General features: G+C 29.6%; 3 protein-coding genes and 4 pseudogenes across 7 annotated transcripts, besides 2 other annotated features; 3 read left to right on the plus strand and 4 right to left on the minus strand.

Moving 5' to 3' along the window:
* Nucleotides 1-14,690: part of a mobile genetic element that runs on past both edges of the window.
* TVAGG3_1083850 lies at nucleotides 1,831-2,990 on the plus strand (annotated as a pseudogene). Its single transcript has one exon. A coding segment is annotated over exon 1 (1,160 nt).
* TVAGG3_1083860 lies at nucleotides 4,331-4,972 on the plus strand (annotated as a pseudogene). Its single transcript has one exon. A coding segment is annotated over exon 1 (642 nt).
* TVAGG3_1083870 (uncharacterized protein) lies at nucleotides 5,216-6,643 on the plus strand (the record flags this gene model as incomplete). The annotated part of the gene is made up of 1 exon (XM_051256763.1): nucleotides 5,216-6,643. One exon carries the CDS (start codon nucleotides 5,216-5,218, stop codon nucleotides 6,641-6,643), a length of 1,428 nt encoding a protein of 475 aa, XP_051075977.1.
* Nucleotides 7,449-7,712, minus strand: TVAGG3_1083880 (uncharacterized protein; the record flags this gene model as incomplete). The annotated part of the gene is made up of 1 exon (XM_051256764.1): nucleotides 7,449-7,712. One exon carries the CDS (start codon nucleotides 7,710-7,712, stop codon nucleotides 7,449-7,451), a length of 264 nt encoding a protein of 87 aa, XP_051075978.1.
* On the minus strand, nucleotides 7,732-8,163 carry TVAGG3_1083890 (uncharacterized protein; the record flags this gene model as incomplete). Its single annotated transcript, XM_051256765.1, has 1 exon — nucleotides 7,732-8,163. The coding sequence occupies one exon, from the start codon at nucleotides 8,161-8,163 to the stop codon at nucleotides 7,732-7,734; it is 432 nt and encodes a 143-aa protein (XP_051075979.1).
* Nucleotides 9,277-10,091, minus strand: TVAGG3_1083900 (annotated as a pseudogene). The gene has a single exon. A coding segment is annotated over exon 1 (815 nt).
* On the minus strand, nucleotides 12,252-12,714 carry TVAGG3_1083910 (annotated as a pseudogene). The gene has a single exon. A coding segment is annotated over exon 1 (463 nt).
* Nucleotides 13,810-14,083: a mobile genetic element.

A 14,690-nucleotide genomic window follows, 5' to 3' on the forward strand; every position in this document is an offset into this window, starting at 1 on the left:
CCCGTTGAAATCCCCACTTATCCAACATACCCAGCACCACTTGATAACCCATATAAAATAGACATTAATTCTGAATTAATGAAAATATATCGCGATATCATAACTGATAATTATGATTCAATAATAAATTTAATTGACCAATCCGGTTTAATTATTTTACCTTATGAATCATTAATTCACATTATCGCCATTCTTTGTGATGTTCAAGATTCAGACGTGAAGATTCAATTTTTCATAGATGATGAGGTTTCATGCTGCGGAACAGTTGCAAAAATAAATCCTATAAAGGATATTAGCACAATTAAGATATCAAAGAACGGAACAACAACTGAACTTCATTTAACATATAATGATATTTATAATAAAATAGTTGATGAATATAAAATATCACTTGAAAAATTCTTTGTTAAGGCTATTTAATATTCAAGCATTAACATTATCGAATAATAATCCTTTGAATCATAATCGATAATAATTGACCTTTCACCAGTTTCTATCGTTTGTTTTATTTCTTTTTGTTCCCCACTATCTGGATCAGTCATTGTAATTGTTTTTGTTATAGTATCTGCTTTATCTTTAACTTCAATCTTTTTTCCATCGGGATATTTAAACCAAAATTCCAAAAATTCGATATTGTCAATCTGTTCATATTTTAATCTATCAATTACATTTTTAATACCATCTGAAAATCTTATGAAATGGTCATTATATGGATTCGATTGAACTAAATTTGAATGAAGTGAAATATAACCTGATGATGAATATGACATCGACTCATATTTTCTGAAAACACTAAAATTTATAACATGAATGAATTTCTTATTCGTTGAATTTATGAATTCTTGAGGTAATCTTATTCTAGTTTTATTTATCACTGGAAAATAACGCTTTACCATATTTTTAATCGTAATAAAAATGTCAATTATCAATATTATTTCGAATAATAACTGTGAATTAAATTTAACAGTTAGTGGAATTTATAATGTTACTCTCGTTTCTGTGAGTGGTAAATTTAATCCCATTCTTTTAGACCCTTCGGATTATATATCATTTATTAAAGATGACCATGAAAAAACGTATGATATGTATATAAATAATGTGATAGTGAGGGGGGATATTAACATAATTTTAAGTTATTTAAATGAATCATTTATCGTATGGTATGAAGAAAATTTTAAATCAAAACCTGATAAACTTTTTGAACTTGATGAAATAAATAACCTTATTAAATTTCCGCTGAAAATTAAATTTTGTACTCCTCGTCTTCGTTCATTGTTGGGAATATTAAATTTTGAAAAAGATGTTGGGGATGTTTTGTATTCTGACACTGGTTCCAATTTCATTTTAATCAAATGTGATAAAGTTAATACCCCAATGAGATTTTCACATCAAACATTAGACCCTAACTCTTACCCATCAATACAAAACATTTTATCCATCAACTTAAACATATTTTCTTTATCATATCCGTTTCAATTATCCGGGAATTCATTTATTCTTCATTCAAAAGATTTATCAAATATTAAATTTAGAATAACTGACCTATTTGATTGTGATTTAGAATTTATGAATGAAATATTATGGCAATTTCAAATAGAAAAAATAGCTGATGAGATAACGGATTAAATATTTATTTTTAAATCGTAATAAATGATTAAACAACAGCAACCACAGACCATTACATACGCCACATATGCATATAATTCAAAGACGGCAGAACAAACGCAAAGGTTGAAATATGGAGATTTGGAGATAGTATTGAAAAATGACCATTTCGAATTCGTTTGCAAAGGTGGTGCGGTGATATCAAATATAAAAGAAATTTTATTTATGAATTCAAAAATTAAAGGAATAACGGATGATATAACATCAATTCCACCAGAAGAACAGAGATATTACGCATTAAATGCATTTCCTAAAGTTTTGAAGATTGGAAGATTTAATTTAAATGAGGAATTCATAAAAGGTTTCCTAAATGACATAATGAAAAAAGCAGATAAAACATATGTTAACGATGAGTTAGAGAAGAAGGCAGATAAGGAATGTGTGGCTAGTGAATTAAATAAGAAGGCAGATAAGGAATATGTGGATGAAAAAGATAATGAAATTATAGAAAGGGTTGAATGGTATCATGAATGGACATCAAAGATTTTAAAAACTAAAGCTGATACAGGATGGGTTTCAGGATGTTTAGACCTTAAAGCAGATAAAACATATGTTAACGATGAGTTAGAGAAGAAGGCAGATAAGGAATGTGTGGCTAGTGAATTAAATAAGAAGGCAGATAAGGAATATGTGGATGAAAAAGATAATGAAATTATAGAAAGGGTTGAATGGTATCATGAATGGACATCAAAGATTTTAAAAACTAAAGCTGATACAGGATGGGTTTCAGGATGTTTAGACCTTAAAGCAGATAAAACATATGTTAACGAAATATACCAAAGTTTGATAGGAACAAAAAATATTGAAACTATTGTTGGCGATGTTTCTATCTATGAAGAAAACAAATATTTTAGATGGGAGTTTGTACACTCCTTAAGAAATGGTATACGGTATAAACTCATTCCGAAAAATAACAATGAAATGTATGTAGGCTATATAAAGAATAATGGTACACAAGTTAAAGTTCCATTAGACAACAACTGCTACTTAAACTTATATGGAGACGAACAAAAGAAATATTTAAGAGTTTATGAAATGGCAGATATGACATTGCCTGACCCAGCTCCAGCACCATATTATTATGACTATGGAGATGATGTCAGAACACCACATGTAGATGAACAAAAACTAACATTATATTTAGATTATTATAGATATAAAAGATATAATGCAATAGAAAAAACGAGAATAGTATATTATTATACAGATGACAGAAATAAATATTATAGTCAAGATTTTACCTACCCTGAAAACATAAGATTATATTATAAAAAATATTCTGACACAAACCAGAAGAAACCTGAAATAGTTACACTATATTTTAAGTTCAAAAGAGACAATCCTATAATATCTCATATGTTTGATTTAATGAACCCAGTAGGTTCTATTTATACATCTATGGATGCAAGAAGTCCTCAAGTAATGTTTGGTGTTGGTGCATGGGAACAAATAGTCCACAAGTTTTTGTATTGTGCAAACTCTTCAAAGGAAACAGGGGAAGTAAAACGATTTCAGGTGAAAATTTACCTGCACACAGTCACTACATAGATTTAAGTACATCTCAAGCAGGTTGGCATAAGCATAGATATTGGGATTGGTCAGGAATGACAAAAGGTAAAGGATATGATGTTAAAGACGACGTTAAGTTTGCTATAAATTGTTACTGGGATGACACTCAGGGAGAAGGAAACCATACACATCACGTTTCAGGATATACACAAACAACGGGACAAAGTAAAGAATACATGCCGCCATTTATGACTGTATTCGCATGGTATAGAGTTCAATGAACACACTTAACCCAAAGGGTTTAGGCTTACTGAATGAACTAAATATATTTTATGTCTGTAATTAATTAGGTAATGAAGTAATGGATGAACTACAGAAAAGAAGTTAAAAGCTTGGGGTTGTTTTGTACAAAAATATTGTGAGTAAATGATTTGGGTTATTCAATAATGAATTATTTTTGAAGAACTGAAGGTGTCACCAGGTCACCATGTGTCACCAGGTCATTTAACTTCTCTGAAAAAATGTGACAACATGACATTTTGACAACATCATGGGTTATTCAATAATGACTTATTTTTGAAGAACTGAAGGTGTCACCAGGTCACCATGTGTCACCAGGTCATTTAACTTCTCTGAAAAAATGTGACAACATGACATTTTGACAACATCATGGGTTATTCAATAATGACTTATTTTTGAAGAACTGAAGGTGTCACCAGGTTGTCATGTTGACGACATGACATTGTGTCAACAACACGAGAGGAAGGCAATAATGACTTATTTTTGAAGAACTGAAGGTGTCACCAGGTCACCATGTGTCACCAGGTCATTTAACTTCTCTGAAAAAATGTGACAACATGACATTTTGACAACAACACGAGAGGAAGGCAGTTATGACTTATTTTTGAAGAACTGAAGGTGTCACCAGGTTGTCATGTTGACGACATGACATTGTGTCAACAACACGAGAGGAAGGCAATAATGACTTATTTTTGAAGAACTGAAGGTGTCACCAGGTCACCATGTGTCACCAGGTCATTTAACTTCTCTGAAAAATAGTGACAACATGACATTTTGACAACAGTGACGGAAATATGATGCAGCCCAAAAATAAGGTTAGTTTTAAAATTATTTTTATTTTTTTATTCCTATATAAATGACAGCAACAAACAACAACAGCAACTTTATCGTTTCTGATGAAAAAGTTATTGATTCATTAGTTGAGGAATTAGTTGTGGCAGAAACTAAAACACTCAACGAAAGAATTGGTGAAAACAAGATTGATTTACATAACTACCTCAAATATGATGGAGGAAGAGGAAGGAAAACTGGTACAGCTTTATTAGTAAATAAAATTTCGAATTTAACGATTATAGATGTTGATATCAATAAATCGTACAATGATGAACTTAAAGAAACAGTTAGAAAAGATATTTTATCAAAACTTTCGGATAAAGATGTTATCGTTAAAACCGCATCAGGAGGTCTTCACATTTATTGCAACACTAATTTCTTCTATTCAACCTCGAACAGAATGATTAAATGTTATTCCTGCAATGATTATGATATTGACATAATGACTTCTATGGATGATTCAAAGCGTTCTTTAGTGGTTATGGCTGATTCAAGAGTTCGCAAGAATGCATCAGAACCAATCAATACATACTCATTCATTCGTGGAAGTTATGATTCAACATTAACCAGAACAGTGAATGATGTATTAAATGATTTGAATATTAAGGTAAGAGTTGAACAGAAGAATGAAGAAATAAAGAATATAATGAATGAAAACAAAGATGTAAACATTGACGATAAACTTGCCCAGAGCATAGTTGATGGCATCTGTGATTTTGAAGTACATAATGACGGTGGAAACATGAATTTAGAAAAAGAAGTTACATTATTCACACTGTTTCAAGCTATTAATTCGTTACCTAATCATTTAATTAATGAAGCATACGATAACGTTTATAACTTCTGCAATTTAACAGAAAATGCAAAAAGTAATTTTGAAAAAGCATGTGATAGATATGCACATTTAATGACTTCTCCATTTGTTTTGGTAAAGATTCTAAAACTATATCAAAAGGAATATTATGATGAATATGTTTTGCCTTTATTACGTAAGCCAAAAATAACATTTGATATAAAACTTGATGACTCGTTTTTGATAACAGATATTAGACGCAAGGCTGAAAATCATCAGTATAAAAACAGTTCTGAAGTAATTGAGGATTTATCACGTGTAATCCGTTTTGTAGATTGTGGAAACAAATACTTCATTCAAAAGGACTATAATATCCACGACAAAATGAATCAAATATCATTTGTTCTTCAGTCAAACATGAAAGAGTCACTCAAAATGATTAAATTATTTAATGAAGAAGGTAAAACAATAACAGCATGGGACGTACTACTAAATCAATTGTCTTCATTAACCGTTAAGGGTGTTTGCTTTAAATCTGATTCCCCAGATGTTTTCTCAACGTTTCAAGGTTATAAATACAACATTCTTGAAAAGCTTGATTACTCAAAAATTGAGATGTTTATGGATTTCATTAAAGAAGCCATTTGTGATAATAACGATGAAGTGTATAAATACCTACTCGGCTGGATTGCATCAATGATTCAACATCCTGGAATCAAGAATGAAACAGCAATTATTTTGAAAGGACTTCAGGGAACAGGTAAAAACAGATTTACAGACATTATTTCTGAACTTCTCGCTGGTTATTCATGTAAAAACATTACTGAAATAAGTGAGTTAACGGGTAATTTCAATTCAGTAGTTGAGAATAAAATGTTTCTTGTACTTAATGAACTCAAGAATGTAGGTGAAGACAGACTCGCAAACTTCAACGCTTTGAAATCAATTATAACGGATAATGAGATTAGAATTAATGAAAAGAATCAACCCAGAAGAACTGCTCAGAACGTTGCAAACTTCATTTTCGTAACTAATAACGTTTACCCTGTCAAAATTGAAGTTGGAGACAGAAGATATGTAGTTTTAAGAGTTAATGGTAAATTCAAGGGTCAATTTGATTACTTCAAGAATTTAATGGATTCATGCACAAAGGAATTTTATGATAACCTTTTAACATATTTTATGCAATATGACCTTTCATCATTTAATGTACGAATCATTCCGATGACTGAAGCCAAACAAGATTTAATTGAATTATCAACAAATCCTTTAGATGTATGGATAAATACACATTATGATGAATTGAATGCAGGTATGACGTGTAAAAATGCTCTATTCTGCAAACCATCAGACATGAAAGACAAAAACTTTCAAATGAGTATTAAGGATAAATGTGATAGGAAACAGATAAGAATAGATGGTAAACAAACATGGTGTTATGTTTTGAAAGAAGAAATGAAAGGATTATATAAACAGGTTGAACCAAATGATAATGATGAATCATTTACTGACGATGAAATACCTGTAAATGATGCTTTATAAAGTATGATTGGAATTTATTTTTGCATTCTCTTGTACCTGTTGTCAAAATGTCATGTTGTCACTATTTTTCAGAGAAGTTAAATGACCTGGTGACACATGGTGACCTGGTGACACCTTCAGTTCTTCAAAAATAAGTCATTATTGCCTTCCTCTCGTGTTGTTGACACAATGTCATGTCGTCAACATGACAACCTGGTGACACCTTCAGTTCTTCAAAAATAAGTCATAACTGCCTTCCTCTCGTGTTGTTGTCAAAATGTCATGTTGTCACATTTTTTCAGAGAAGTTAAATGACCTGGTGACACATGGTGACCTGGTGACACCTTCAGTTCTTCAAAAATAAGTCATTATTGCCTTCCTCTCGTGTTGTTGACACAATGTCATGTCGTCAACATGACAACCTGGTGACACCTTCAGTTCTTCAAAAATAAGTCATAACTGCCTTCCTCTCGTGTTGTTGTCAAAATGTCATGTTGTCACATTTTTTCAGAGAAGTTAAATGACCTGGTGACACATGGTGACCTGGTGACACCTTCAGTTCTTCAAAAATAAGTCATAACTGCCTTCCTCTCGTGTTGTTGTCAAAATGTCATGTTGTCACAAACTTTAGAACAGCATAATTTAAATTTTTATTTTTATCATAAATGAATACCCCACAAGCTCAAAATTTACCACGAATCATAACAAGGGAGGAAATGATAAAAATGATGCGAGAACTTGCTAAAAATAACAAACCACTTAAACTGAGAAAATGCGGTTATGCAGTAATGATGGAAAGAGAGATGTTGTCGAAGAGGAATAAAAATTAAATTTGGATTGAGTTTAAAAATTCATCTTTATTAAATTCATCTCTTCCAATCAATTTATTTATTCTATTAAATTCTTTTATTTTTGCTTCACTCAGTTTAAGGATTGAACGGTAAGTTTCTAATTTTTCGATTATTTCTTTATCGTTTTCAACCCCACCACATTGCGGCTTCTTTTTGTAATAACATATTTTTGATTTAATTCTGTTTCGTTTCTTTTTATATTCATCGTCTGGACTCTTGACTGCTTTGTTGTCACTCATTTCTTACGAAATAAAAAAATTAAATATTATTTAAATATAATGGAGTAATAAAATAAATCGGAATTTCTATTAATTTATTGTCAACTTCAACTAATACATTGCCGTTAATATATCTAACAAATTCAGCTATTGTGTCAAATCTTCGTCTTCTTTTTGTCATTGATTTATCAGTTTTTCCATAATCGAGATGAATCAAAACTTTATCCCCTTGTTTAAAATTCATGAACCCCGAATTAATTTGTTCACGTTTAACATCATTCAACCTTTCCATTTGCTTTCTAATATATTCCCATTCTTTTGAAATATCATTTTTCATTTCCACTGGTTTCATGTTAATAGTTCTATGCCATGTATTATTGTAATAATATACTAACTGCTGTATGATGGAGTCATGATTTCCATCCCAGTATATCTGACCGTTAACCCCTAACGCATCTCTAAGAGTTCTCATTACCGCATCAACTATTTTATTATGAAACGTATATGGAGAGGATGAGAAGTAAAAATTAATTTGTGGGAAATAATGAGTCATAGCTGCCTGAAATCCTTTATCACCATCACCCCTGATATTATCTACTCTTTCATGATCTAGTAAGTATTGATAGCTCTTCTTGTTTCCTGTTCTGTTTTCCCTTTCACCGGAATGCAATATAAATATCTAGTGTTAATGTTAATGGCAAATAAATAAGTAATATTTCCTTTTGAATATTCCAGATGATCGATTTCGTATGAATATGGTGAATGGTGCAAATGATGGACGACTAAATTTTTCCTTTAACGGTTGAATTTTCGGGTCAATTGGTTTATTTAATATCTTGAAATCCTTTTTAAAATCTTTTTGCTTCTTAAATGTTTGAAATGGATATAATAAAGTGAATGATGAAGGATTAACTGAAGGAGGAGGAGGTACTACTGTTGGAGGTTTTGGTGTTGCAAGTGGTTTAATTTTATCTGCTTTGATTTTGGATTTCATTCCTTCCTTCATTAATTCTGGATGTATTCTATTCATTTGTTTTAAATATGCTGTATATAAAGGTTTGATATACTTTCCCGCTTCGAGTTTATGTTGAAGGATGAATTCCAAAAGTTGATCTTCATTTAAAAGTCGGGCTGAATGTGGTTTAACTAATGAATCATAAATTAAAGCTTGTGCATCATTTATGAGCTGCTGAACCTGGGTGTTTTGCACCTTTTGTTTTTGTTCCTTTGGTTTTTGTGGCTCAGGATTATATAATTTATATAATTCATCAATATCTTCTTCTGTTAATACTTTATTTTTGAAATCTTTCAACTGTTTAAGTTGTGATTTAGTTTTTCCCTTTGAATATTCATTATTTTTAATTTTGTCTTTAATTTCAGAAATTATTTTATTATGATATTTCAAAATTTCATTTTTATAATATGGATAATAATATTCCATATCATCACCCGTTATATTGTTATTATATTTTTGGAGATATGCTTTTAATTCATAATAATTAAGAAAATTTTGATTAAATACTAAATCATCAATTAAATTTTTTAAATCTACGCTATTCATTTATATAAAAATAAAATAAGTGTTTTAAATAAATGGCATACAACATCCATTTTCACAACATACAGCCTTAGTGTGTGCTCCTGTTAATGCAGTCTTACCAATTGTTAAGCGAGTCATTGACCCATTTTTAAGTTGTAAATTAATATTTTGACCATCAAATATCACTTTATCATTTATTATATCCAAATAATTTTTAGGTGTTAATTGCTTATTTTGTCGTAAACTAACACCTTTCATTTTTTGTGCAATCTTTTTGAAGGAGTCTTCACCAATCATTCCGTTGAATGATGTATAACACTTAGGACATAAAGCAACCATGTTATCACCTTGTTTCTCAATTGCTAAACCCAATAACTTCTTCTCATGTGCTTTTTCTTCAGCTTTATTCTTTAATTTAGGTTTAAATTTCTCATCAAAACAGAAGAAATCAAATGGTGCGAATTTGAAAATGTTTTTATCATAAAATTGTTTATCAGTAACAATTGCTTGAAATGCTTGAGTGTTAGGAAGACTTGGATCGCCAGCGATTGCCCAATAAGATGAATCAGTATCACCTTCAATGAAATGAAAACGATTAAGATTCATGCATTTATACATAAAATCATAAATGAAAACCAAATACCAGTATTTAGCATTATCTAAAGTGAAGAATGCCTCTTGTAAACATGTTTCACATCTATAAAATCTATCTTTAAGCATCAGTTGATATGTATCCTCACCTATTTCTCTTATGTTTTTAAACTTATTTGACATACATGCAACGCGTGACTTCTGTGCATTCATTATTTTAGTCTTTGCGTAATTTTGTGTATTCATTGCATCGTAACCATATGATCCATTAAGCGAAATCTTGCAAAATAAACTTTTTCCTTTATTTCCTTCTAATTCAGCCTTTTGTCTTTCGTTCATAAATTTGTTCGCAAATTCATTAAAACAAGTGTTTTTCGTAAATGTTAAAATTGATTGAATGTCATCAATGATAAAATGAAATCTGTCGATTAGATACCAAAGATAATAAGAAGAAAATGGTTGATATTGGTTGTGTGTTGATGCTAACTGAGTTAATTTTCTCTGTTTCTGGTCAACTGGTAGATTGTTTGATTTCATGTAATTATACATAAAACCACCAATTGTTTTTTCATCTGTGATAATATCTAAGTTTCTTATTATCGGTAAAAAGTTTATGTAATCATTAATGTATTTTTCATCAATGTGACCCTTTACTTCAGCCACGAATAAAGTATTTTTCTTTCTAATAATTCCCAGTGCTTTTGCTTTCTTTGTTGCTGTATCACAAATGATAACACCATTCAATCTTCCCGGCATATACATTTTATGATCGGTGTATTGAATGAAATCATGAGGATTTGATGAAAATGATGAAGGATATAATGAATTGAAATCAACACCAACGAAATGAGTCATGATGTTGGAAGTGTCCTCATTTGATACTGTTTTAGTTTCTGGACTATATGAAAGTTTATTAATGTGCGTGATTCCTTTAAGATTTACTCGATGTTGAACATTTGATAGACCACCAGTAATTCCATTACGGAGGATGTGATACGCTTCCACTGAATCTAAAGTCATTGGTAAATTATTTTTTAATGCATAATTTCTTAAATTAATTCTTAAACGTTGAACTTCTTCATCTTTATTTGATTTCACGACATTGCAATAACAACACATTAACTGACAATTTTCTTTAGTATGTGGTTTTTCATTATCATTCTATCCAATGTTGGTTTATTTGCATATGTAAACGCTTTACCACACATTTTCATTTAGATGAAAGGATTAAATCGTGAAAATTGAAGTCATCCATTGAAACATTATTTTTGGTATCTCTTTTCACCTTTTCATCTTGTTTCTTATATGATTCAATTTTATATTTCCAATACTTTTTCGTTAATTCAAAACTTGATTCTATCTCTTCCTCAGGATATTTTTCATTAGGATTAAAGTCTTTATATGCTAAAGCGTAACGAATCATTGAAGCATTCGATGATAATGAAAGATTATGGAGCATGTCAATTTTATAAACAAATGTTTCTTCAATAATTTTATCGATTGGGTCAATCATAATTTCAACGTCTTTATTGCAATAATGAATAAAATATTCTAATCTATTCTTAAAGTTTTTAGCATCATTGAGATATATTTGATAATCACTATCTGATATAGTTTCTTGGTTGTTAATGCTGAATAAAATGAATCTTGAGTGAATGGTTCCACTTTATATAATTCTTCTTCGTAATTTTCCCATGTGATGAATTGATAAGGGAAAAAGGATTTAACACGTGATTTATTGTTTCCGAAATCTTGAGTGAATTGGTCTAATGTCCCACCCGCTATATAATTTCTGATGTCAATAAATCTCAATTCATATGGAACGTTTGTTTTCTTTACAATGATTTGCTTAAATTGTGAAGATGAACCCAGCATTGATTTTATCTTCCATTTTGCAGTATTTAAATCACGAAGAATTAAATTTAAATCAAACTTTCCCGAATTAAAACCTATGATATTCACTTTATTGAATTCCTCATCTAGAAGTTCTTTAAATGCTTCCTTCTGTTTCTCATTTAATGTATTCATTAATTCTTCATATTGTTCAATATTTGATTTAGCAACTAATGAACAGGTTGAAAATAAAAATTCAATCCAATCAGAGATGAACGAATCACTTGATGTTAAGCAAAAATTCCTTGTATATGTTTTATCGTTTAATTTAACCGTTGATGATACCATAAATGGTTTTAAGTAAGCGTTCAAAGTTGCACATTCAGAAAGTAGAAGTTCTTCTTTAGTCTCTAATGTTTCGAAGTCAAAAGTAATATAATATCTTGTTGGTTTATAATATTCCTGCAAATTATGTGCTAATAGCCACTGATATATCTTCTGTTTCGTGATATGTGGTGCATATGGTTGTTGTGTGTTTTGCAATTGAACGTCTTGAATTAATCTTCCATTATTTTCTTTACATTTCTCACAATGTTTTAAAAATCTTCTTTGGTTTTTCCTTTCTGGATCATCACGGATAGAATATACTTCTTCTTTGCAAAAGGAGCAAACTTTATATCCTGTGAGTGCTTCAACGTCTGTTATTCTGTCAGCGTGAAGTTTTCCACATGGACTCTGTGTTAATAAAATATTTACTGTTTCAAATTCTGGATCTATCATTATTGATTCCACTAATGGAAAGTCTACCTTATTTATGTCCACGTCTTCTGGTTGAGGATCACAATAATAGAAATCAATATTAACGTTTAACATTCTTGCTAACCTCTCACTTTCTGATGAAATGTCAAATCCTTCATATGCATCTATGGCTTCATTTAAATAACTTCTACGAGTTTTAGGATTAACACCATCAGGAATGTTATAGAAGCGTTTAAATAACCTTCTACCTTCTGCTCTAATTTGATTATCATTCATTTTAGCCGTTCCGTTTTTGTTCATTTATGTAAGAATAAAAATTAAAAAATAAAAATAAAGTTTATTTTTTTAAAGTCTGAGACTCAGAGAGTCCAGGGCTAAAGTCCATAAAATGAATTAAGAACACATAAATTTTTATCATCTGCGACATGACGAATACATTTTAATTTACTCAAGAATGTGTACCCTGATACATTAAATCTAATTCCTGTCTTATTTAATTTCACAACTTTGAAAAGGAATGTATGAATAGCTATGAAATGATGACGAGATGATTTATGTGTTGCTTCCATTTTTTCTGAAATAAATGAATAAATATAATGTTTATAAGTTTTCATATCTTTTATGTTCTTAATAACGAATGGAATAGATCTTTCCACTTCGTCCTCCTTCGGAGCTGTTCTTTCATATGAAACATCAACGGTATCTTCAACAATGAAACCACAATCACATAAAATTTTATATGTACCAATTGTTTCTTTTGATATTTTATCTAACAAATCAAAAACTTTATCAACACCTGTACATTTATTTAAATAATAATTTGTGTAAATATCATGGTCTTCTTTCTTAATCGTATTTGTTGCATATGTCACGTTTTTCAGTGCTTTTTTGAATTTTTCAGAATCAAGAGGAGGTGAAAGTAATATACATGGATAATCTCCATCGTCAATAAATTGTAACTTATGTTTATGAATAAATTTTGTGCCTTCTTCTGAAAGTGTTTCGTCAATATCACCATCTAATAAATTTTTAGTAGATTCCAAAAAGTAATTTTTATATCTTTCCTCATGTGATTTTTGAACTTCTGATTCTGAAGCTGGGATATTCATTAAATCCTCTACTTCATTTTCAGCATTTCTTAATTCTTTAATTTTTTCATCTATTTCATCTCTTAATTGTTCCAATTTCTCAATCTCATCGTTATAATATTCATCTTGTTTAATTTTTTCTTCAAAATATTCAGGAGGTGTTTCAAGGCTCTCTGAGCCCAGGTCCTCTGGACCATAAAGAGGAATATTCTCCTGTTTTTCAACTTTTTTGGGATATAAATATCTCATTATAGCCTTTTTAGTAATTGGTCCGTTATATTTAAATTCATTCAACAATCTAGAAAACTCTTTCACATTCTGCATATATGTTGGATAAGAACCGTCTCCAAAATTTTCTAAAATATTTTCTAATTCTGAATTAGTGAACTTTAAAGATTTCAATGAATTAGTTGTTATACTCATTTATTATAAAATAAAAGATAAAAAATATTTTTGATTAATAAGGAATTAATTTCATTTTATGTCTTATAATGTGCGCATATGTATTTAAAAGGCATTCATTGAATTGCTTTTCAATCTCTTTCTTTTTTTCATCTTCGAATATTATATCATTTTCATGTTCGAAGCTTGTAAGTTTGTTATCTTCAAATATTATATTAGTTTCATATATCAAATTATGATATCGGTCATATTCTTTTAAGTGATAAATAAATACAAAATTTACGGTTCCTTTAATTTTAAATTCAAAATTAATTTTACAACAGCTTTGTGGATCAATTAGTAAATCAATCAAATAATGTTCAAAATCAGATATTATTCTTTTTCCATACATTTTATATTAAATAAAAAATTGACACCATATTTGGAATCTATGCAAAAATATATTCTTTTATTAATGGTAATATAGGAATTGTAGGAATAAAAACTTTTTATAAATTATTCATAAATTTTTAAAATCTGCTATTCAGAAGTATGTTCAAAAATCATTCAATTATGTGAGAATTCTTACGATTACAAAAAATAAATTATTCATAAATGTAAGACATGAATTTTTAAAGTTTATTTTTCATTCATGAAAATAATTATATCTGATTTCTTTTACTCTCTCGTACATACTAGATTTAAAGAATTCAGAACATTTCCCATAATCTCCTAAATTTTTCTTATCTTATTGGTTTTCCATTCATTATATGAAACTGTATAAACTTTATCTTTATCTTTACATCT

Source organism: Trichomonas vaginalis (assembly GCF_026262505.1).
Source record: "Trichomonas vaginalis G3 chromosome Unknown ctg_164, whole genome shotgun sequence".
In the NCBI taxonomy this organism is placed as follows: Eukaryota; Parabasalia; order Trichomonadida; family Trichomonadidae; genus Trichomonas; species Trichomonas vaginalis.